This window comes from Galeopterus variegatus, unplaced genomic scaffold (genome assembly GCF_000696425.1).
Source record: "Galeopterus variegatus unplaced genomic scaffold, G_variegatus-3.0.2 Scaffold743, whole genome shotgun sequence".
Classification (NCBI taxonomy): Eukaryota; Metazoa; Chordata; class Mammalia; order Dermoptera; family Cynocephalidae; genus Galeopterus; species Galeopterus variegatus.
Genome location: NW_007726854.1, coordinates 94747 through 117958, shown reverse-complemented (window position 1 = coordinate 117958; position 23212 = coordinate 94747). Strand labels below are relative to the sequence as shown.

Here is a 23212-nt window from a genome sequence, read left to right as displayed (position 1 = left end):
TTTTTTTTTTTTTTTTTTTTTTTTTTGTCTTTTGTCTTTTTTCCGTGTCCGGCAACGGATCGCAACCCTCAGTGTTGCCCCCGTACCGGACCGGGGACCGGCAACGGGATCGCAAGCCTCGGTGTTGCTCCCGCGCCTCGCTCAGCCAGTGAGCGGGAGCCGGTCTGTATGTGGGATCCGAACCCTCGGACGGGAGCGCTGCCGCGCTTCCCAAGCGGCGCACTATCCAGTGCGCCACCGGGCTGGCCCGGTGTCTGTACTTTTGAAGAAGTAAGCACCTCTTCCAGTCTTTACAGACTGGCTTGAACAGGGAAAGCCCTTTACCAGCCTAGCCTGTCCTGAGATTCTGGGTGGCTGTCTGGTGGGGTTGATGTTGTTGTTGGAGTCCTTAGACGGGCTGGCCTGATTATGAATCAGTGGGTTGGTGGGCCTGGCACCTGGTTCTGCAGGTGCCGGTTTAATGTCTGGGTTCACGGAGTTGGGCCAGGAGCTTCAGTTCACTGAGGCAGTCATCAATTCTGGGTCCATGGGGGACAGGTCAGTGCCAGGGTCTACTGGTGTGGGCCTGTTGACTTAGTCTATGGGGTGAGCCTAGAGCCTGGGTCTGTGGGGTGACCCTGGAACCTGTGTCCATGGGGTCTCACCTGAAGCTTGGGTGCATGGGGGCTGCTTGGTGCTTGCTGCTCGATACTTGATAGTGATTATCATGATTTCCTTGACAATCCTTTTGAAAATTACACTCTTCTCACTTAGATATTATGAATACTCACCTTTCTCCAGATAATTGGAATGTGTTAGAGGAAAGATTGAGTTCATAGTTTTATAGGAAGTTCTTTTGATTCAGGCATCTTGTTTTTGAGTATTTGGGGTGCTTTGTATCAGTCAGCTAGCTACTTGTTGATATATTAATGTTGTATAACAGTCAACCACAAAATCTCAGTAAATCCTTTTTTTTCCTCTCTTTTTTGGTGGCAGGCCAGTACGGGGATCTGAACCCTTGACCTCGGTGTTATCAGCACTCAGTAAAACCTTTAATAAATTTCTCATCATGCATCTGCAGGCTGTATGAGTGACTCTGTTTCAGGATGTACATCTCCAGATTGTGGTGACTGTGATCCATCTGTCTCATTCTGGGGCCCTGATTGTAGGGGCAGTGACTACCCAGGTTTATGTTTTTCGCATGGTAAGGGCAGATGGCAGAAGCACAAGAGGGCAAGCGTAGCTATGCAGCACATTTCAAGTTTTTGTTTGTGTTACATTTGCTAACATTTACTGGCCAAAGTGAGTAATATGACCGATCTGAAATCAAGGGGCAGAGAAGTACCTTTTGTATACCATGAGTACATACTAAGTGTATGTGTGCCGTTGTGTAATACAGGGAAGTTAAGAACTGGGACCAGTAATTCATTGTAACAGTGCCCAACTCCTGTCAAGCCATTATGTGTTTAGCTACTTTTTGGAGATTTTTCAGTGTTTTCCATTTTTCCAGTCCTCATTTTTCCTCTTGTCAAAAGGAAGATACCAGCCCTACCTTGCTGGATGGATCAGAGGCTATAGGGTGTTTATGAAATAATTGAAACCTTCTTTGTGTATAATTAGAAGAATTGGAAATGTGAGAACTTTAGAGAGAGATATTTTGAATTTGAATGCATCTTTTTTCCTTCCCCTTTTTATATAGGTATCATTAGCATATGATAATATTCTTATTTTTCTATTAACATGAACTTCTTATAAGAATAAATAACTTCTGGGCCGGCTCGGTGGCGCACTGCTACAGTGCGCCGCTTGGGAGCGCGGTGGCGCTCCCGCCGAGGGTTCGGATCCCACATACAGACTGGTTCCCGCTCACTGGCTGAGCGAGGTGTGGGCGCAACACCGAGGGTTGCGATCCCGTTGCCAGTCCGGTCCGGTACGGGCGCGACACTGAGGGTTGCGATCCGTTGCTGGACACGAAAAAAGACAAAAAGGAAAAAAAGAAAAAAAAAAAAAAAGAATAAATAACTTCTGAAGGCTAATGTCTGCATGATCAGAGCTAATAAAAGTTTTTATTTTTGCTTTTAGAAGTTTCAGTTTTATTCTAAATCAGATTAGTCTAACTGGTTAGTTGAAATCATTGATTTTAGTTTTAATACATAAAATCATTAAAATAAAAGGGATGAAAAGACATTTAATTTTCTGGTTTCATCTTATATTTTAAACTTTTTAAGAACAGGCTCCATGTATTCTGCCTTTTTAATTTTCATTCATAATGTCTTGTGAATGAGATTATGAATTATGTATTAGATTTGATCATACCCTTGCATTAAAAAGAACGTCATATGGGTCAGATTGTTCTTTTAATCTTTATGTCATGGCTTGGAGAAATAATAACTCTCCAGTTTCTCTGCCTCTTGGGTGGTAGATGTTGTGTCCTTGAACTTCTGTGGGGGTGCAAGTAGGGGAGTAATAATTGGTTGTATTTTGTTGGGACTTTTAAATATCTCTAATAGTTTTTAATACACTGTTATAAGTGAGTACGTATATACCCATTTTCAGCCATGGCTAAACTATAAATTTTAAATCCTCAGAAAGGAGGTAACTGTTTTTATTCTTTTATGGTACTGCTGATATTTAGGATGTTATAATAATGTTGTGATAACAATGTGTTCATTTGGTTGAGTTTATGCCTCAGGGCAATTGAATATGTAAAGTCACCTAATAGTAACATTGTGGTACAGTTCCTTTATCAATTATAAGGCGAAAGGTTGTTTATCCTGATAGTTTGAAGCTAATTTGATCCATACCTTTTTCCCCCCTCTTTAGCCCCTTTCCTGTGTCATCCCAATCTATGGATACGCTATGGTGCCGTGGGATTTATCACAGTGGTAGCCCATCAAATAAGTACAGCTGATGTCTACTGTAAACTGATGCCTTATCTTGACCCATATATTACGCAACCAATAATACAGGTATGCATGCTCCAACTTGGAATCAATCTTCACTCCAAACTGAGCATCTTTTAAAAAATGTTTAAAGAGCTCTAGTTTTAGAACAAAATTTTTTTAAAGATTTAAATTGGGCTATAGCATTCTCATACTCCTCTCAGGCTAGTTTAAGTCAATGGACCAAGCACCTTTGAAGGTGAGAAAAGTTCAAGAGAGTATTGTATCGTTATGCATCGTTATGCATAATACAGTACACAGTAGTACATACTTTATTTCCTTTTGCATAATATTATAAAGCATCTGACATTAAAGTGAAATGTAATGTAGTAGAAATGTATATTGATGGACCTCTGCTTTTATTGTAAAAAGTATAACTTCCAGCCAAAGGCATCACTTATAATTAATTAGAAAAAGTCTTTTTCATACTTTTTTTTTTTTTAACCACTAATTGGTTCTCATTTCTTTTCTTTTTTAATCTAATGAACTCCTCCCTTTCCACCCACTTCTACCTCCAGCAGTATAGCATTTGATGATGAACTTTGGGTCTTTGGTTTATGTGAGGCAAATTTTGTTTACCCAGCTTGCCAGTGTTTATACCTTTCATCTTGCTGGACAGCCAACTGTTAAAATAGATATTTAAATTGAATGGAATGTTGAAGGAAAGATAATTCTGGCTGTTAAAGTATCCGGAATACTTTTTTTTTTTTAAAGTCAATACTCTTTCCCATTTGGAAATTCATGTGCCTCTCTGGCTTTCTCCTACTTTTATATCTCAGTGTGCCTTCCCTTTGGTTAAAGAAAATGGCCTTGGATAAACTCTGGAAACTAGAAAGCTTTGGCTGTGCCTTCAGTTCTTACTTTCCTCACAGATTCATCCATTTCTGGGGATCATCATTCTTTATTTCATAGAGTTTGTAGAATTTAAAATTTTTACCCCAAGAGCAATTTTTATATACGTGAAAGATGATAACTCTACCAAAAAATATTTTTTCTTAAAATGTTTATCTACTCCTTCTGACTAGCTATTCTGTTTAGAAATTTGTTCATTAAACTTTTGCTTATATCTTTTTTTTTTTTTTAATACTTTGAAAGGCCGGGATCAGGAGTTGAGAGGCTAATTATGCATTTGCTGCAGGAATCTTACTTTCTACCATTTGGATTAGATAAAAGATACCCTTTTATGCTGGCTCCCTTTGGCCAACTCACCAGGTAGTTAAATATATCTAAAGAAAGTCCTCTTGGTAACTGGTAGTAGTTCTCATCCCTTTTTATTAAATTTGCATTGACAATGAAAGTATTCTTGGGCATAATAAAAGGAGAGATTTTATGAACCCTGTGGAGAGAATAATGTTTTTTAGAAGTGGTTGAATCTACTGGGAAAACATGGTGACTGAAGGGAAGACCTGTGGTTATTGAGCATCTTTTCTGGATCAGTACCTACTGACTGTTAGACCTGTGAACTGTAAGTGCTTTTTAGGTCTAGAAAGTCATCTGACATTTTGGGATCTAGAAAAGACTCTTTTTCATTTCCTAAAATTTTCTGGTATAGGTATCTATTGTTAGTCTTCCAGTATGATAGACACAGGTGTGTACTCTAGTGCTAACAATGAAAAGTAAGAAATACCTTAGTCCTTTAAAGCTCACTAGTATCCTTTTTTTCTTCTAAACAAAAATCGTGAATGTTGTTATCTCTCATTTTCTGAGAAAACAAATACCTATGTTAACTTTACACAGGTTGTGTCTACTAAATTTGAAAATAACTGTACTATATGTTGTATTTTTGGCTGATTGTTTTTATTTTTCTAATATAGATTGAAAGAAAACTTGTTCTGCTCAGTGTTTTAAAAGAGCCAGTAAGTCGTTCTATATTTGATTATGCTTTGAGGTCTAAAGATATCACTAGCTTGTTCAGACATCTTCACATGCGTCAAAAGAAGCGAAATGGGTCTCTTCCTGACTGCCCTCCGCCTGAGGATCCTGCCATAGCACAGCTTCTGAAGAAATTGCTCTCACAGGTTGTATCACCCTTCTGAAATCTTACATTTCAGTTAAAATTTCATAAAATTATTGGAGCATCCATTTAGCTATTAAAAACATTTTTGATTGATTAGGTTATACCATAACAAATGAGTAAATAATCTGGCACACATCTTATTCATTTGCTTTGGTATGTAAGCAGAGATACTAGAGTGATGATAAGGAATCATGGGAGACCCTATTAAGTTTCTTTTGTGATTACTGGCTAAATAAGTGAGGGAAAGAGTAGAAATAACATATTTAAGTAATATTTTTGATTCAATTCCATATTTCTCTAAAAATGTAATAAAATTCAGCTAGAAGAAACATTGATTGCAAAACACAGATACAATATAGAAAAATGCTGGTTCATTTTAATCCATATTTTTAGAGTTCTCACTACATGCAAGTAGTTGAGATAACTTGGATTTATAATGCATTTTAGGTCGAATAAACCAGCAGTTTACTGCTGTATATTAAAAAGCCTATGAATGTGTATTGATTAACAAATCTTGTTAGAAGTAGAAAGCAATCTCTTTTTTATACTTGGTGTTGTTAAGGCCTCTTTAGAAACATTAAAGTCAAGATTCAGTATTCTGTTCTATGAGGGATGTGTGGAAGTCAAGATAGGAATAAAAATGGTTAGAAATAAAGAATACAATTGCTGAATATATGCTGTATGAGCTATAAGGCAAATACTAAGGGACAATGTTTTTTTCTTTTTTTTTTTTTTTTGTCTTTTTCTGTGTCCGGCAACGGATCGCAACCCTCAGTGTCGCCCCCGTACCGGACCGGGACCAGCAACGGGATCGCAGCCCTTGGTGTTGCCCCCGCGCCTCGCTCAGCCAGTGAGCGGGAACCAGTGCGCATGTGGGATCCGAACCCTCGGGCGGGAGCGCCGCCGCGCTTCCCAAGCGGCGCACTAGCGCAGTGCGCCACTGGGCCGGCCCTGAGGGACAATGTTAATGACTGCCTTTAATTCTGTAGAACGTTTTTATAGAGAATTCTTGTCAGTCATCTCTTGTCTAACCAAAGAAGATGAGGAAATGCAATGCATTCAGTTGCAGAGCAAGAATTTTATTAGTTTTGCAATGTAAATCCTTTTGTATATTGTACTTGTCACTGAATATCCAGTTTCGTTTGATGCCCAAATGTTGGTTTGGGTGATCAAACATTGGAACAGGCTTCTATGGAGGCTAGTCAATAACCATTTTGGTTCTTTTAGATATAGATTTGCCTTGAGGCTGGGACTGCCTCTGAATGTCTCTTCCAGGACAGTGGTTCTGTTTCCTATATTCTTAAGGACTTAATTTGATGTGACTGGAATTTATGAAGAGCTTTTTCTCTGGGTTTTCTTTTAACCTTGGCTTGTACATTAAGTGTATTTTATATTTTAGAAAGCAACATGGAAAATTTTACTTTGAATCATAGTTTTCTGGTTTTTCTCCCGAGTAAGTAATCCTCATCAAAAGATTTGGGCATGCAGTAAATCCATCTGAATCTAAATGTTTCTTCAGGCTTGGACATTGTGACTCTTTGTATTTCTTTCTCCTCTGCCAGTCCTATATATTAAATTAAAAGACTCCATCCTGAAATTCCCTTTTCATTATAAGTCATGAGTTACTTGGAACCATCCGAGCCCCAAGTCCCTTCTTCTTCTATACCTTGCCAAGGTGTAGGTTTTGCCACTGCTATGGGTAAAAAGACAGAGCTGGAGGGCGCAGTTCCCATAGCCTCTCTACTTTCTATATCTTGCTGTTCTCCTAAGCCCTTCTGCTACTGCTGCTCCTTCAGTGCCAGCCCCCTTACTGGGTACCATGATAAAATCACTAAAACTCACTGACATGTATTCCTGTGAAATGTCATTTCTTGCTCTCCTTTGTCCCTCGTTTATCTTTCATTTGACTGAGTGGAAAAAGAGAAACCAATAATCCCCTCTTTTACATTGTTTCTTGTGATAATAGGGGACTAAGGAGTTAGGAGACTATATATTCTGTTCAAGGGACAGGGAAAGCAGGCCAGAATCTCTGAGGTCTTCAGAAGACATAGCAGAACAACGTCAGCTACAGTGAGTCTACTACTTCGTTGATACTTTCCATATCTTGTGACTGTCCTTACAACAATCTTGAACAACAGATGTTGTCCCTGTTTTATGGATAAGGAAACTGAAACACAAAGAAAGTAGGTAATTTGCCTGTGCTCATGTAGTGCAGTAAGTTTCAGTATTGGCACTTGAACTTAAACCTATCTAACTCCAAAGCCCACACTCCTTCACTATGCCATGTTGCCTCTCCAAATAAACAAAAAACAGAGCAAAAACTGAGAAGCTTGCTTGGGTTTTATACAGACTTAGGAAGAAGCCTATGTGCAGTTTATTTCCTCCAGCCCCTTTCAAGCCCTTTCTCTACGTTCACTTCTTTTTGGTCCCTATACTACCTGAGTTTCTTGGGATTACTAGCAGAGGCTTGGAGCCAGGGGAGGCTTTGGAGGTAGGAGTTGAGGCCTTGTTCCTAATGTTGGGGTACAGAAAGAAGAGATGTGTTTTTACCTTGCTCAAGCAGTAATTCTGAACACTCTTACAGAATTTTTTTTACTTGGGGTTCTACAGTGCTCTTTTGTACAGGACTATACTTGTGATATATCATGGGTAAAGTAGCATTGTTTCTATGGGAAAATATGTTCAGAATTCCAGATAACAGACTTAAAATGCACTTTTGGAACATTACCCATATGGGAATTGGAATCTGTCTGTACTCCAGATTTTCAGTAGGACTTACCATTAGGAGATGACACATGGCAGGGCTGTTTTAGATAGTTGTCATCCACAGGAGCTCCACATTTTATTTGTTTTCATTTAATCAGGCACTAATAAAGAACACAAAATGATTTCACTCCTTACTTAAAAAAAATGACAGATACATTTTTAACTTTTTAATGTTTTTTATTTTAGTAATTTTGTGTGTGTGTTTGTAGCTGGCTGGTGCTGGGATCTGAACCTTTGATGTTGGTGTTATAACACCATGCTTTCATCAACTGAGCTAACCAGCCAGTTAATTTTTGTAATTAACTTTTTTAGTAATTTGTGACTGAGTAGTGTAAACACAGGTATAAAGTTGAAAAGGTGTACGTATCTATAATAAAATGTAAATTTTACTCCAATTCCTGACCCCTAGCTGTCCAGTTTCTTTCTCTGTTTATGAATTTTATGTTGTTGGGAGCTGAATTCCTATATATAGTGTTGGACTTGTTCTGTTGTACAGTTATTTGAAATTAGTTTCATCCTTTTAAACCTCACTTTTAAGCTTTCTTAGGACAGGTCCACAGCTACCTTTAGTTGGTCAATCGAGCCCCACTCTCGAGGACTTATGAGGACACAATGCTCTGTGTATATTAAGTTCTTTCACCTTTGGCTGGTGGAACCGTGAATTATTCCCAGCCCTGTGTGAGTTGTGAGAATTGTTTGGCCTACGGCTTTCTGGTTGCTCTTTTTGGGGCAAAAGGTAGTTTCTTCATGCATACATAGTTTAATATTCAGCCGAAGATTCAAGGAGAGCCCTCTGTAGGTCTCTGAAGCCCTCTGCCCCATTAACTTAGCCTTTGTGGCTTTTTTGAACTCTGATCTGTCTTTTAAACTCAGCTCTATTGTACTCTGTTCCTTCTCCTTATGCCATGTCCCAGAAACTCTTACCTAGACAGTATGCTGGGACAGTCATAGGACTCATCTTTATCTTAGGGATTTCAGACCTGCGCTGCCTGTTTTCCTGTGACTGAAAAGTGTTGTTTCAAATTGTTTGTCCAGTTTTAGAGTTGTTTAAAGTGGGAGGGCAAATCTTGCCTCTGTTACTCTGTCATGGCTAGAACCAGAAGTCGGTGGATATGTTTGTGGACATAGACTAGTATTGCAGTTTCTTAGTTACTATAACTTAGGCTTGATCTCTGATAGAATAAAATCTCCCAGCTTGTTTTTTTTTTCTTTTTCAAGATTGTCTTGGCTATCCTTGGTTCTTTACATTTCCACTTATATTTTCTGTATGGTTTTTCAAATTAGCTTTGTTACTTTATACAAGAAAATTTGTTGGTATATTGTGAGATTTCATTGAAGCTGTAGAAGAGAACTGAACTCTTGACAGTATTGACTCTTACTGTCTATAAACATGGTATATGTTTTCATTTTATTAGGTTTTCTTTAATTTATCTTAATAAAGTTTCAGGTTTACTTTGTAAAGTTTTACACACCTTTTATTGTAAATATTTTGGGTGTTTAATTTTTTAAATGCTATTATAATTAGTATATTAAATATTATTTTTTTACCTTGTATCCAGCAACCAATTAAACTTAATAAGTTTATTTAAAACTTATTAATTCTAATAATTTGCTTATATATTTCTTTTGAATTATGTATATTCCCAGTCATATCATGTATGAATATTAATAGTTTTATTCATTTTTTCCAGTCTGAATAACTTTGTTTTCTTTTCCTTATTTAAGTTAGGTTTTTCAGTACAGTACTAAATAGAATTGGTGGTAGTGGGCATCCTCGTTTCTCATCTCAGAGGGAAAACTCTCAACATTATACCATTTAGTATGATGTTATTGTATAATCTTTTATCAGATTAAGGAAATTTCCTTCTATTTCTGGCTTGCTAAGAGGATTATTGTAGAATGTTAAATTTTATCAAATGTCTTTTCTTCATCTACTGAGATCATTTTATGGTTTTTCTCTTCTACTCTATCAATGTGGTGAAATACATTGACTTTTCTATTTAAAACTACCCTTTTTTATGCATATTTGGAATATACACAATTTTGTCATGTATCTATATAAAACACTTTTATTATATAAAACACTCAAGTAATGTAAAATAATAAATATACAGATGCTCCTTGACTTACAGTGGGGTTACATCACAATAAGCCCATCGTAAATTGAAGATATCATAAGTCAAATATACTTTAATACACCAAAAATGCATTGTAAAGTCAAAAAATTTTGTAAGTCAAACCTTCATAAGTCCAGATACTCCTTGACTTATGATGGGGTTACATCATAATAAACCCATTGTAACACTGAACCATCATAAGTCAAGGACAGTCTGTATAGTATATAAATAATAATATAAAATGTTTTTATATATAGTGGATTTGGTTTGCTGGTACCTTATTGGGTATTTTTACATTTAAGTTTATAAACAACCTTGTCCTGTAATTTTCTTTGTAACGTTTGTGTGTGTGTGTGCGTGCGGACATGTTTTGTTTTTTTTTTAATGGTGCATTTTAACATTTTTTTAGTTGAAAATATTCATATGCCATTAAATTCACTGGTTTTTGGTACATTCACAAAGTTATGCAACCATCAACACTGTTAAATTCCAGAACATTTTCATCACCCCCAAAAGAAACCCCGTATTCATTAGCAGTCATTCCCCCTTCTTCCCTCCCCTCCAGCCCCTGGCAGCCACTAATTTTTCTGTCTGTATGGATTCTGCTTATTTTTGACATTACATAGAAATTGAATCATACAATATGTAACCTTTTGTGTCTGTTTGTCTTTCACTGGTCTTCATGTTTTCAAGGTTACTCCATGTTGTAGCATGTATCAGTACTTTATTCCTTTTTATGGCCCTTACTATGTCTCTCCCTTTTGTGGACTAAAACATGGACTAACAAAAAGAAGAGAACTCTTACTATAGCTATAAAATAGAGACTCTAAGTGAATTGTAGGAGAAGTGAAAATAAAGAATCTCAGGTTAATACCAGGAAAAATTTTAATCAAGGATCCCTCTATGATTATTGTACTTAAATACGTTTTAAGTATGATAGAGTGTCTTCACATATAAAGCCTCATTTAATATTCTCAACACAACTGGGAGCAAGGTTGAAGTAGGTACGCTTTTTTTTTTTTAAAGATGACCGGTAAGAGGATCTTAACCCTTGGCTTGGTGTTGTCAGCACCACGCTCAGCCAGTGAGCTAACCAGCCATCCCTATATAGGATCCGAACCCATGGCCTTGGTGTTAACAGCATCACACTCTCCCAAGTGAGCCATGGGCCGGCCCTTGGGTACACTTTCTTTTGCTTGATATTGTACATTCAGAATTTTTGTTTAGATACTAAATGTTTATTCAACAGTCACATACTGTGTTAAAGATCTGCTAGATATCAGGCATTATGTTAAGTTATTTGGAAATTTCAAAGATGGATTATATTTGAATGCTACCGTTTAGGAAGAAAGTTAAGCTGTAAATCATGAAAAAGGTAGAAAGTGCCCTAATAGTGTTCTGGGAGATTCCAGCAGTGACATGTTGTTCTGCATTGATACTTTCTTTTTCACTTGTGTTTGCTTGCTTCATTTCACCATTCTGACTCTTTCAATTTTAAATTGGGTGGTTTGACTCTTCAGCTATAAGTCATTCCAAGGCCTATTGTTATTACTTGTGAAAATAACCTAAATATATGGTTTTATTTGGTTTTAGGGAATGACAGAGGAAGAGGAAGACAAGCTTCTGGCTCTGAAAGACTTCATGATGAAATCTAACAAAGCAAAGGCCAATATAGTGGATCAGAGCCATCTTCATGATAGTAGTCAGAAAGGTGTAATTGACTTGGCAGCATTAGGCATAACTGGGAGACAAGTTGATCTTGTTAAAACCAAGCAAGAACCAGATGACAAGCGGGGTTAGTACATTTGTGTGTGAGTGTTTATCTTGTTATTATTAGTTATTAGCTGGTTTTTAGCTAATTAATAATAAAATAAAAAGCCCTATTTCCCTGATGTAGAACTTTCAAATACAGTGATTCCATTGCAGTCGGCACTCCATATCTGTGGGTTTCACATCCAAGTATGTGGATAGCTGACTGTACTAAATAGTGAGATTTGGAGGAGGAAAGGTGCGGAAGTGAGCTAAGCATTAAGAGATTAAATAACCTGCCAAAATCACAGTTCTGTATGTATCAAACTAAGGCCTGATTCCACAGCTTCACTCTTATAATAAAATTATGTTGCCTTTATGGAGGTGTATAATTGAAAATTAAATTCTGTTTTTAATCCTTCAACTACCAACCCAAGGCCAAAAATCTATGTAAAATGAGGTAAAGATTTCTGGTTTGTTATTAGTAGGTAATGCTCAGTGAACTTAAAAGAATGGTCTTGCTGTTAACAATGAAATACAAAAGAGTAGAGACCAGAGAAGGCTTAACCATTTAAAGTCTTGAGATTTGGAACTGTCAGCTCTTATGATGTTGGCATTGATTGTATGAGGTTTTTAAGTTCTTGTGCAGATATATTTATTGGCAAGTACATACTTTAATAATTCCTCTATTGCAGCATCAGATTTTGAGTGCAGCTAATGAATAATACTTATGATAAACCTCTAATTGCCAAATTTGGGATAAATTATTTGCAACCTAATTATTAATGGTTTCCATCTATAATATATAAAGTAATCATGCAAATAAATAAGAAAAAAGCAAGCACCATCCCCCTCTGCAAAAAGGATGAAGGATTTGATCAGACAACTGATAGGATAGAAATGCATGTTTAATTAAGTAAATCCAAACTAAAATAATGAGATGCCATTTCCTTCCTATGTGATCGGTATAAACTGATGATACCTAGTTTTGGCAAGGGTGTGGGGAAGTAGGCATTTTCATACACTATTGGTGAGATTATAAAGTAAACGTATTTTTTTAGAAGGCAATTGGACATCAGTCACTGTAATTTAAAACATCCTTACTGTTTGACTTACTGTTTTTGGTTGGAAATTTGTCCTAAGAAACAATGACAGGCATGTGAAGAAATATGTATAATAAAGTTCTCAATGGAAAAAAAAAAGGAAGTAATCTAAATGTCCATTAATAGAGGAATGGTTTAGTAAATGTTCAAGGTATTTAGTTAAGTAGGGGAAAAGCAAGTTATAAAACTATATTTTATTTTTGCAAAATAATATGATAGTATATCATTATACTAAATTTATGTGGTTTACAAAGTTGGAGGACTGTGCATCAGGATCTTGAATTATGCATGTTATAATGCTAGAACTTTGTTGCTTCATACACTTTTGGTAATTGGACAAAGACAAAAGTAAAGGGCTTCTCATCTGTCTATAGTTAGGAGGTAACTGTATAGCAATTGAATTTTTGTTTCTTCTGCTCTTTTTTGTTTTCCGAATAACCGATACTGAAAATAGAGAGCTTATATTTAGCAGTGTGGTCAGTGACATTTGAAAAAGTTTTTTTTTTATTGTTGCTTCTTCAGATAAAGCAGTTACTTGAAATTGAGCTAGCCTTGGGAAACTAGGAAGCAGTTAGGTCTAATTATTAACACCATTGAAAGGGCATCTGTTGCATCCGCCTTAGAGATGAAATGAGAGTTAATGAGTTGATATATAAATATGAATAAATTGGAGATCTTAGGAAACAAATAGAATGTGAAGTCCATTGTTGTTCCCCCAAGAAAAAGGCAATAAAAGCACATACTGGTTTTAAAGGCTACCTTCAGACTGACTATTCTGAATATACTTTCATAGCTAGAAAACATGTAAAACAAGACTCAAATGTAAATGAAGAATGGAAAAGCATGTTTGGGTCACTGGAACCAGCGAACATCCCACAGGTCTTACCTAAAGGGAGTGACCAGGAGGTGATGCAAACTGGGAAGCCTCCTCGTTCCGAGTCCTCTGCTGGCATTTGTGTCCCTTTGTCAACTTCTCCACAGGTACTGTCACCTAGGCGATAGCCTTACTTATGACTTTGAATTCCATTCTGCTGTTTTGGATGTTTACAGGCTGTGAACTGTATTGGAAAAATCAATATGGTGACAGAGAGGACATATTTCTAAGACAAGTTTATCTTTATTTTATAGCCAAGGGGAAATCTAGTTATTGGAAGCACCAAAAGATCTCATTTTAGAGTACTTGCCAATAAAGTGATCTGAAATTGTGGGTGAAGATATTATTATGAACAGTGATTATAATTAGGCTATAGTGAAATCTTTTAGATCTTTTTTATTCCTCCTCTAATATAACATAGTTATATCTGTAAAACAGCAAAAACACTTCTGGGAACAAGTCCAAAGTTTGCTATGTGTGATAAATGTCATGATGATTTTGATATATTTGAAATAAGTTTGTAATTTAAAGTAACTCTTCCCTAGCCAATCATATTTTAAATGAAAAATATTAATTGAACCAGACTGATACATTGAAATTTTATTTCTTCTTTTCACTTAAATTAATGAGGATTTTTGTTTAATGTTATTTTTGTGCTGATAATTTTTTTTTTATACAACATAAAGGTTTGGAGATGTAACATTTATGATTAAACTTCATTTTAACTAGGATTTCATTGGAAAAATGTTATTTAAATAAATTTTAAAATTGGTACATTAATAAGGACAAAGAGCTGGTATAATGCATTGCTAGAACATTTTTATCTTCAAATGTACTTTGCTTATGACATAAATACCTGTAATTCTGTTTGTTTTGCAGGTTTCAGAAGTGACAAATGTCCAAAATAAAAAACCAGTAATTCAGGTTTTAAGTAGTACAGTTTTACCATCCACCTATCAGATTCGGATCACAACTTGTAAAACTGAACTTCAGCAGCTCATACAGCAGAAGCGGGAGCAGTGCAATGCTGAGAGGATAGCTAAGCAGATGATGGAAAATGCTGAATGGGAGAGTAAACCACCACCACCTGGTAAAAGTTCCACTGATAAGTAGTTGTATTCCAGCCTAGGTGCCTAAGCCTAGAACAAAAGAAATAAGAAAAAACTGTCACTTGGGAAGCCCAGAGGAAAAGCAATAAGTGAGAAATCTTATGTCATTATTTGTGGAGTTTGTAACTTTTTAGTTCTGGGAGAAACTTGCATTGTCATATTAGGCCAGTCACTTAATAATTTAGCCTGTCTGTACTTTGTTTTCCCCATTTATAGTACTAGATTTTACCAGTCTTGTGTTATGCCATTTTCTCATTGAATGTCAAGCTTTTTGAGGTAAACTCCTGCTTTTAATTTCTGGAGGGTTTAATATACATTTGTTTATATTCTTTAAGAAAAAGGTAGAAAATTTAGAAAATAATGGGTACTTTAAAAAAGAGAAAAAAATCACCTATAACTCCACCACTTGGCAGTTACCAACATTAAGATTTGGGGCAAATACTCCTATGTTCTGAGAAGATTAAAAGACACTTTAAAGATACTTCAGATGAAAATGTGGCTCAGCTGTGTTAACAGACTTTCCCAGTGTAATGTGGCAGAGCTAGTCTTAGACATTAGATTTATAGATTTTTAATGAATTTCTGTATTTAGATTTTAATAATAAAAATTTAACTTGAAAACTGAGAAAAAATGCATGGCATGCTTATATGTAAAAGTTTAAAAATCATGTGAATTTCCATGGGCTTCTGGTATGGACTGGGGAAAATGCTGGTAGAAGTCAATGATTTAAAGATTTAGAAAATATTGTTAAGTGGTAAGTGGCATCTCTAGTCACATAAATTTTCCTTTCTGAATAAATATCATGCAGTGTTTAAGCTGTTTCTGTGATTTAAGTGAATATTATTCACCAGTCCTGCTTTAAAAACAGAAAAAAATTTGACCACATGCTATCTACTTTTTTTTTTTTTTTTTTTTTTCTTTTGTCTTTTGTCTTTTTCCGTGTCCGGCAATGGATCGCAACCCTCAGTGTTGCCCCCGTACCGGACCGGGGACCGGCAACGGGATCGCAACCCTCAGCGTTGCTCCCGCGCCTCGCTCAGCCAGTGAGCGGGAACCGGTCCGTATGTGGGATCCGAACCCTCAGGCGGGAGTGCCGCCGTGCCTCCCAAGCGGCGCACTATCCAGTGCGCCACCGGGCCGGCCCACATGCTATCTACTTTATTTTATGACAGAATCTGTATTTATAAGTGGTATTTTATACTCAAGTGGAGTAATACATTTTATTCAGTAATCACAAAAAAGTGTGTGGTTCAAGAAATGTGCGGTGGGGGCAAGTTGGTTAGCTCTCTTGTGAGAATGTGGTGCTAATAACACCAAGGTCAAGGGTTTTGATTCTGATACTGGCTAGCCTCCAAAAAAAAAAAAAAAAAGAAATGTGTAGTGACTGTTGAATTCTTGTTCTTTTCTTTCCACTCTTGAGTAGTTATATGAAATTGATTTTCTCTAGAGGGAAATGTTCAACCTAGCCTGGCATACTACCTAGACTTTATTACAAAGTATTTTTGATCACTTTCAAATTCATCATATCCTCCTTAAAAATCATGTTCAGCCGTTGTTCTATACATGTGAACTAGAGATCCAAGGGGAAATGTTTTATTTTTTATCTTAGAGTAAGCTAGGTTTGGCAGTAGACTTGGTTTTAGTTTTGTTTCTTGGTAAAAAGAAATTCTGAAAAGACATTGTTATTACTCAGGCACGGTGCTGACTCCCAGTACAGTGTGATCTTCAGTATAGCTTTCTGTTTTATTTTAAAATTAAATAATATTAAATGTTATGAAATGTTATACTTAATACAAAAAATGTTTATTCATCAAACATTGAAGACAGTTATGTGCAGGGGGACCTATGCTAGGTATTGTGAATGATTCAGAATAGATAAGACATGATTTCTGGCCTCGGGGAATTTATAATTTATTAGAGGAAATTAATTATACACAAGAAGAATATACATAATAAAATATAGAAGGTTATAGATGTCATGAAAAAGTACTGAAAAGTTCACGCACATTCTGAGGCTGTAATTTATAACACCATTTATACTAATGCATTTATACCATAGAATAAATGATTGCAGGTAGAGAAGGAATCAGCCAACATTTGGGTGTTTTACTATGGGGTAGGGACAATATTAGACTTTTTTTTACATCTTGTTTGTCCATATAGTCACCCTTTGAGTTAAGTAATCTACCTCTCATTTTACATTTGAGGAAATTAAAGCTCAGAATTTAAATAAATAGCTCAAGGTCACACATTTATGGTATGGTGGAGCTGGGTCTTTGAGACTTTTGTGCTCAAGCTACCTCCCTAGTGCCCAATTTCTCTAGGACAAGGTAATCATTACCTCATGCTGTTGAGTCAGTAGTAAGGGCTTTTAGGGGAAAGTGACTGCTGTGCCTTCACACATGCTGGAAAATGGCCCCATGTGCAGTCTTTCTGAAGCTATTTGAGCAATATTTAATTACTATCTTGATGTCTTACTTAGTAAATGATAATCTGTCTGAGCAGAGGAGATACGTGATCTGAGTTAGATGTCAACAGAATTACTCTGGCTGTGGTCCAGTAGGTGCTAGTCATTGGTGGTACCCCCCCCCCTTTTTTTTTAATTACTTTTTTACTTCTTTTAGTTTTGGTACCTTTTAATTATTTAGTTTTTATACTGGTTGTCAGTGGTTGTGGCTGGAAGGTAAGGGGGAGATTGTATTTGTGAACTACAGTTTAAGATAATTCCTTTGCTTTTCCTTAGGGTGGCGTCCTAAAGGTCTACTAGTTGCACATCTTCATGAACACAAATCTGCTGTGAATCGAATTAGAGTCTCTGATGAACACTCACTTTTTGCAACATGTTCAAATGATGGCACAGTGAAAATCTGGAATAGTCAAAAGATGGAAGGGAAGACCACCACCACCAGGTAGCATATGCTCAGGAATGGATCAGTTCATTCATTAAAATCAACAAATATTTATTGAGTGCTAACTCTGTAATTAGTAGTGTTAGGTTCTAGGATAAATTGACAGAATGGACAACAACGATAAATGGACAGAAATCCCTCTTCTGTAGAGCTTACCTTCTAGTGGAAAGTGAGAGACAATAAAAAGTATAAATAAGTAAGGCATAAAGTGTGTTAGATGGTTAAAAAAAAATGTTATGGAGAAAAATACAACAGAAAAGGGGGATAGGAAATGTAGGAGGGGTAGGATAGGGTAGAATTTTAAATAAATTTGCCAGAGAATGCTTCACAGAGAAAATGACATTTGAAGAAAGAGCTGAAAAGAAGTGAGGGAAAGAGCCATGGGGATATCTTGTGGAAGAGCATTCCAGGTGGAGGAAGCAGGAATTTCAAAGGTCGTGAGGAAGAAAGATGTTTGGCATATTTGAGGAACATCAGATAGGTCTGTGTGCTGGAGCAGAGTGAGCAAGAGGGGCCAGCCTTGTAGGCTGTTGTAAAGGACTTTGACTTTGACTCTGAGTGAGATGGGAGCCTTTGGAGGGTTCTGAGCAGAGGAGAGACATGATCTGAGTTAGATGTTGACAGAATTATTTTGGCTTTTCAGTTGAGAATACACCAAAGAGGGGCAGGGGAGAAGTTAGGGGACTGTTTCAGTAATTGAAGCCAGAGATGGTGGCTTTGGCCAGGGTAGTAGTAGTGGCAATAGTGGAAAATGATAAGACTCTGGATGTGTTTCAATGGTAGAGCTGAATGGATTAGATGGAGTATGAGCAAGAGAAAATTCAAAAAATAATGGAATAGCTGGCTAGCTCTATAAGGAAAATAACTACTATACCATTGCCCCACTGCTGTGAACAAGAAAGAGATCATTTCTGACTTGAAATCCCTAAGACTTTAAATATGCATGAGGTGATTTTGAATAAGTGTGATTACTATAAGCACGAATATTTTAGATTTATATGATTTTATAGTTTGTTTCTACTAGATTTGCAGTCTGTCTGCACTACCCCCTTCTCTTTCTCTTTCTCTCTGTCTTTTCTACCGTATTCTTATTTGTTCTTTGCCTAGTTTGGTCTGAAAAGAAAGCTACTAGAAATCAAAATTAAATCTCATCTATGTAAAATGATGTGGGGAGTCTGGTGCTTTTCTTGTTATCACTTTGTTGACCATTATCAACTACAAAATTGTCAAACAACAATATGTCTTTGATAACTCAAATAATTAAAAAGTTTATTTCTTATGTACCAGTATGATAAAGTTCTGTGCTGATTATTTTTTTAAAAAGGGCTCTATTTTTTTACACTAAGCTTAATTACTGTTTTCGTGTTCATTCTCTCTTGGCATTGTGTTGATCAGAACACAAAAATCAATGAAAGAATCCTGAGCCCGTGTAGCAATTTTTTGTGAACATTTTATTATGAAATTTTCAAACTTAGAATAAAGTTAAACATGTTTCACAGTGAACATCCATGTATTTGCCAACCAGATTCTATAGTTAATAATTTTACTATATTTTCTATGTCTTTGAACTGTCCATCTATCCCACCTCTTATCAATCCATTTTTTTTATGATTTCAAAGTAAGCTGTAGACATCAGTACACACCCTCCAAAAACCTCAGCATGCACATCATTGAAGTTCAATAATTATATATAGCACTTTTTTCTTTTTTGACATAAAATTTATGAGCTATGAAGAACACAGATCTTAAGTGAACCGTTCCATGAGTTTTGGCAAATACCTACATTTCTGCAACCTGAACTTTCAGGATACAGAATATGACCATCACAACAGGATGTTTCCTCATGTCCTTTCCCCTTAAATCCCTGTCCCCTCCCTCCTTCCAACCATTCTTTTGATTTTTTTCCCCCATCATTATTAGCATTTTGATTAGCATTTTAAGTACCTCTTCTGATAATTGTTCTCCAAATGGTTCTTTATCATCAGCAGTTGCATTAATTCTCACTTCTTATTAGGAGGATAAGTTTAATTAACGTAGGTAAACTTCTGAAGTAGGAACTTGAAATCATCTGTTTACTTTGCAAAATCCCTGCTTGTTAATTTCCAAATGATTTTTATCAGAGTCATGCCTTTTGCATCCCAGTGTCATACTTCAGGCAATGATTTCCCCAAGATTTTGGCAATTTAGTCAGTTTTATAGTCTTTGGGAAGTTTGTATCATGATTAGGAAATTGGATCTCCTCTGGATGCAACTGCTTTCTTGGTTGGCTGTAACACCTGCTCTCTTATTCGTGGAATGCAGAAGGCCTTGGCTTGGAGGTGCTCCATCCCGATTCCAGGGTGGGGAAGAGGGCAGGGGAACAGAATATGTTGCCCTCATCACATTCCCTCATGGACTTATGAGGGAAGAAAGAAGCATTTATTATTGCCAGAGACAAGCGGGAAACAGCTGGTAGAAGCCAAAGAGCAGCAAAACTGATATGTTTTCTTTGGAAATGTTACTAGTACATTCTGACTACTGAGTCTTTTCCCCCATGTGTTATGTTGGCTGTCCACCCTGTTCCCAGTTAATAACTTTCTCATTGAATTATGATTGGTGATTTACGCCATCTGGATCTTGGCTCTGCCATTTTCTTCTTATTTGAGTTAAACTTTCAGTTTGTCCTTTGGGGACTAGTTCTAGAAAAATTGCTGTTTTTCTAAACTTTTGCAGAGTTTTCAGCTTACTCCTTTATAGTATTCTAAACTATGTTTTCCATATCTTCTTCCTGTGCTACCTTATTCCTGGCTCATTTTGCTTCTTAGTTTTAGGGGAGATTGATACATTTGGTACTTGTTGAAATTGAGGTGATGTTAAAAATCTTAGTGGAATTTTGTTACAGTGAAGAGTTGGAGTAAAATGAGGGGTGCACAAGAAAGTTGTCAGTGTTAGTCATATTTTGGAGTGAGTGGTAGTATTGAAAGTAAAAGTTTTGAGTGGTATTGCCACTCTGAAGGAAAGAAGGTAAAAAGGACAACAAATGCCTGAGGCCTGAATGTTAGGAAATTGAATTTTGGAGACAGGAAGAGAGGGGCCAGAAAACAAGAGAGAAAAAAATCATTTAAGTTATATCATGGACTGCAGCAGAGGAGAGAATTTTAAGAGAGGGACTCGTAGTCTTCTCTCAAATGCAGTAAGAAAGCCAAGTAGCATGAAAACCTAGTAAGGCCGTTGGGGCCACTCTCATACAGTGCCCTCCAGTGCAATGCTGTTCTTCCATGGAGGACTTTTTGACAGTATATCTCACAGGTCTTATGATGCACATATCCTAAGGCAATAACTAAGAATAAACTCAGAGAGTTAGTTTTAAGGCTAAGATTGGCTTTCTTTATGATATAAGCATACCTTGTTTTATTGTTTCTCAAATATTTTGTTTTTTTACAAATTGAAGGTTTGTGACAACCCTGGTCAAGCAAGTCTGTTGGCATCATTTTTCTAACAGCATGTGCTCACTTCATGTCCCTGTGTCACATTTTGATAATTTTTGCAACATTTCAGATCTTTTCATTGTTATTATATCTGTTATAGTGATCTCTGATCAGTGATTTTTGATGTTACTATTGTAATTGCTTTGGGGCACCATGAATCCTGCCCATATAAGATGGCAAACTTAATTGATTAATGTTGTGTGTGGTCTGACTGCTCCATCAACCAGCTGTTCCACTATCTCTCTTTCTCTCCTCGGGCCTCCCTATTCCCTGAAATACAACAATATTGAAATTAATAATCTTACAATGGCCTCTAAGTGTTCAAGTGAAAGGAAGAGTCACACATCTCTCACTTTATGTCAAAAGCTAGAAATGATTAAGCTTAGTGAGGAAGGCATGTCAAAAACCAAGATAGGCTGAAAACTAGGCCTCTTATACCAGTTAGCCACGTTGTTCATGCAAAGGAAAAGTTCTTGAAGGAAATTAAAAGTGCTACTTCAGCGAACACACAAATAAGAAAGTGAAACAGCCTTATTTCTAATATGAAGAAAGTTTTAGTGGTCTGGGTAGAAGATCAAACTAGCCACAACATTCTCTTAAGCCAAAGCCCAGTCCCGAGCAAGGCCCAAACTCTCTTCAATTCTGTGAAGGCTGAGAGAGATGAGAAGCTGCAGGAGAAAACCCTGAAGGTAGCAGAAGTTGGTTCATGAGATTTAAGGAAAGAAGCCATCTCCATAATGTTGAAGTGCAGGGTAAAGCAGCAAGTGCTGATGTAGAAGCTGCAGCAAGTGATCCAGAAGATCCAGCTAAGATAATCAATGAAGGTGGCTACACCGAACAGTAGATTTCAAAATAGACAAAACAACCTTCTATTGGAAGAAGATGCCATCTAGGACTTTTGTAGCTAGAGAGGAGAAGTCGATGCCTGGCTTCAAAACTTCAAAGGACAGGCTGACTCTCTTGTTAGGGGCTAATATAGCTGGTGACTTTTAAGTTGAAGCCAGTGTTCATTTAATATTCTGAAAATCCTGTGGCTCTTAAAAATTACGTTAAATCTATTCTGCCTGTGCTGTATGAACAGAACAACAAAGCCTGAATGACAGCACATCTGTTTACAGCATGGTTTGCTAAGTAAACCCACTGTTGAGACCTACTGCTCAGAAAAAAAGATTCCTTTCAAAATATTGCTGCTCATTGACAGTGCAGCTGTTTATCCAAGAGCTCTGATGGAGATGTACAAGGAGATTAATGTGCTTTTCTTGCTTGTTAACACAGTATCCATTCTGCAGCTTGTGGATCAAGGAGTAATTTTAACTTTCATGTCTTATTATTTAAGAAATACATTTCATAAGGCTATACCTGCCATGCATAGTGATTCCTCTGATGGATATGGGCAAAATAAATTGAAAACCTTCTGGAAAGGATTCACCAGATGCCATGAAGAACATTTGTGATTCAAGGGAAGAGATCCAAATATCAACATTAACAGGAGTTTGGACGAAGCAGATTCCAATCCTCATGGAAGATTTTGAGGGGTTTAAGACTTCAGTGGAGGAAGTAACTGCAGTTGTGTAAATAGCAAGAGAACTAGAATTATAAGTGGAGCTTGAAGATGTGACTGAATTGCTGCAATTTCGTGATAAAACTTTAATGGATGAGGTTGCATCTTATGGATGAACGAAGTGGTTTCTTCAGATGGACTCTACTCCTGATGAAGATGCTATGACCATTGTTGAAATGACGACAAAGTTTTAGAATGATAACAAAGGATTGTTTTCTTATTTTAAGAAAATTGCGACAACTACCCCAACCTTTAGCAACTACCACCCTGATCAGTCAGTAGTAATCAATGTCATGGCAAAGACCCTCCATCTGCAAGAAGATTGCAACTCCTTGAAGGCTTAGAGGAATTATTAACATTTTTTAGCAATAAAATATTTTTGAATTATGGAATGTAGATTTTAAAGACATAAAGCTATTGCACCTTTAATAGATTACAATATAAGTGCAAACATAACATTTAAGTGCACTGGGAAACCAAAAAATTTGTGTAACTCACTTTATCGAGATACTCACTTTATTGTGGTGGTCTGGAACTGAACCTGCAATATCTTTTTTTTTTTTTTTTTTTTTTTTTTTTTTTTTTTTTTTTTTTTCCGTGCCCGGCAACGGATCCCAAA

At 36.6% G+C, this 23212-nt stretch overlaps 1 protein-coding gene across 2 annotated transcripts in view; it reads left to right on the top strand.

The window, feature by feature from the left end:
- PIK3R4 (phosphoinositide-3-kinase, regulatory subunit 4) overlaps nt 1-23212 on the top strand; it is an 83274-nt gene that overhangs the window by 37426 nt on the left and 22636 nt on the right. For both annotated transcript variants that reach the window (XM_008571994.1, XM_008571995.1), the window contains exons 8-13: nt 2803-2948; nt 4736-4939; nt 11415-11616; nt 13467-13654; nt 14427-14637; nt 17400-17565. In XM_008571994.1, coding sequence (XP_008570216.1) covers nt 2803-2948; nt 4736-4939; nt 11415-11616; nt 13467-13654; nt 14427-14637; nt 17400-17565 — 1117 coding nt within the window. The remainder of the gene's footprint in view (nt 1-2802; nt 2949-4735; nt 4940-11414; nt 11617-13466; nt 13655-14426; nt 14638-17399; nt 17566-23212) is intronic.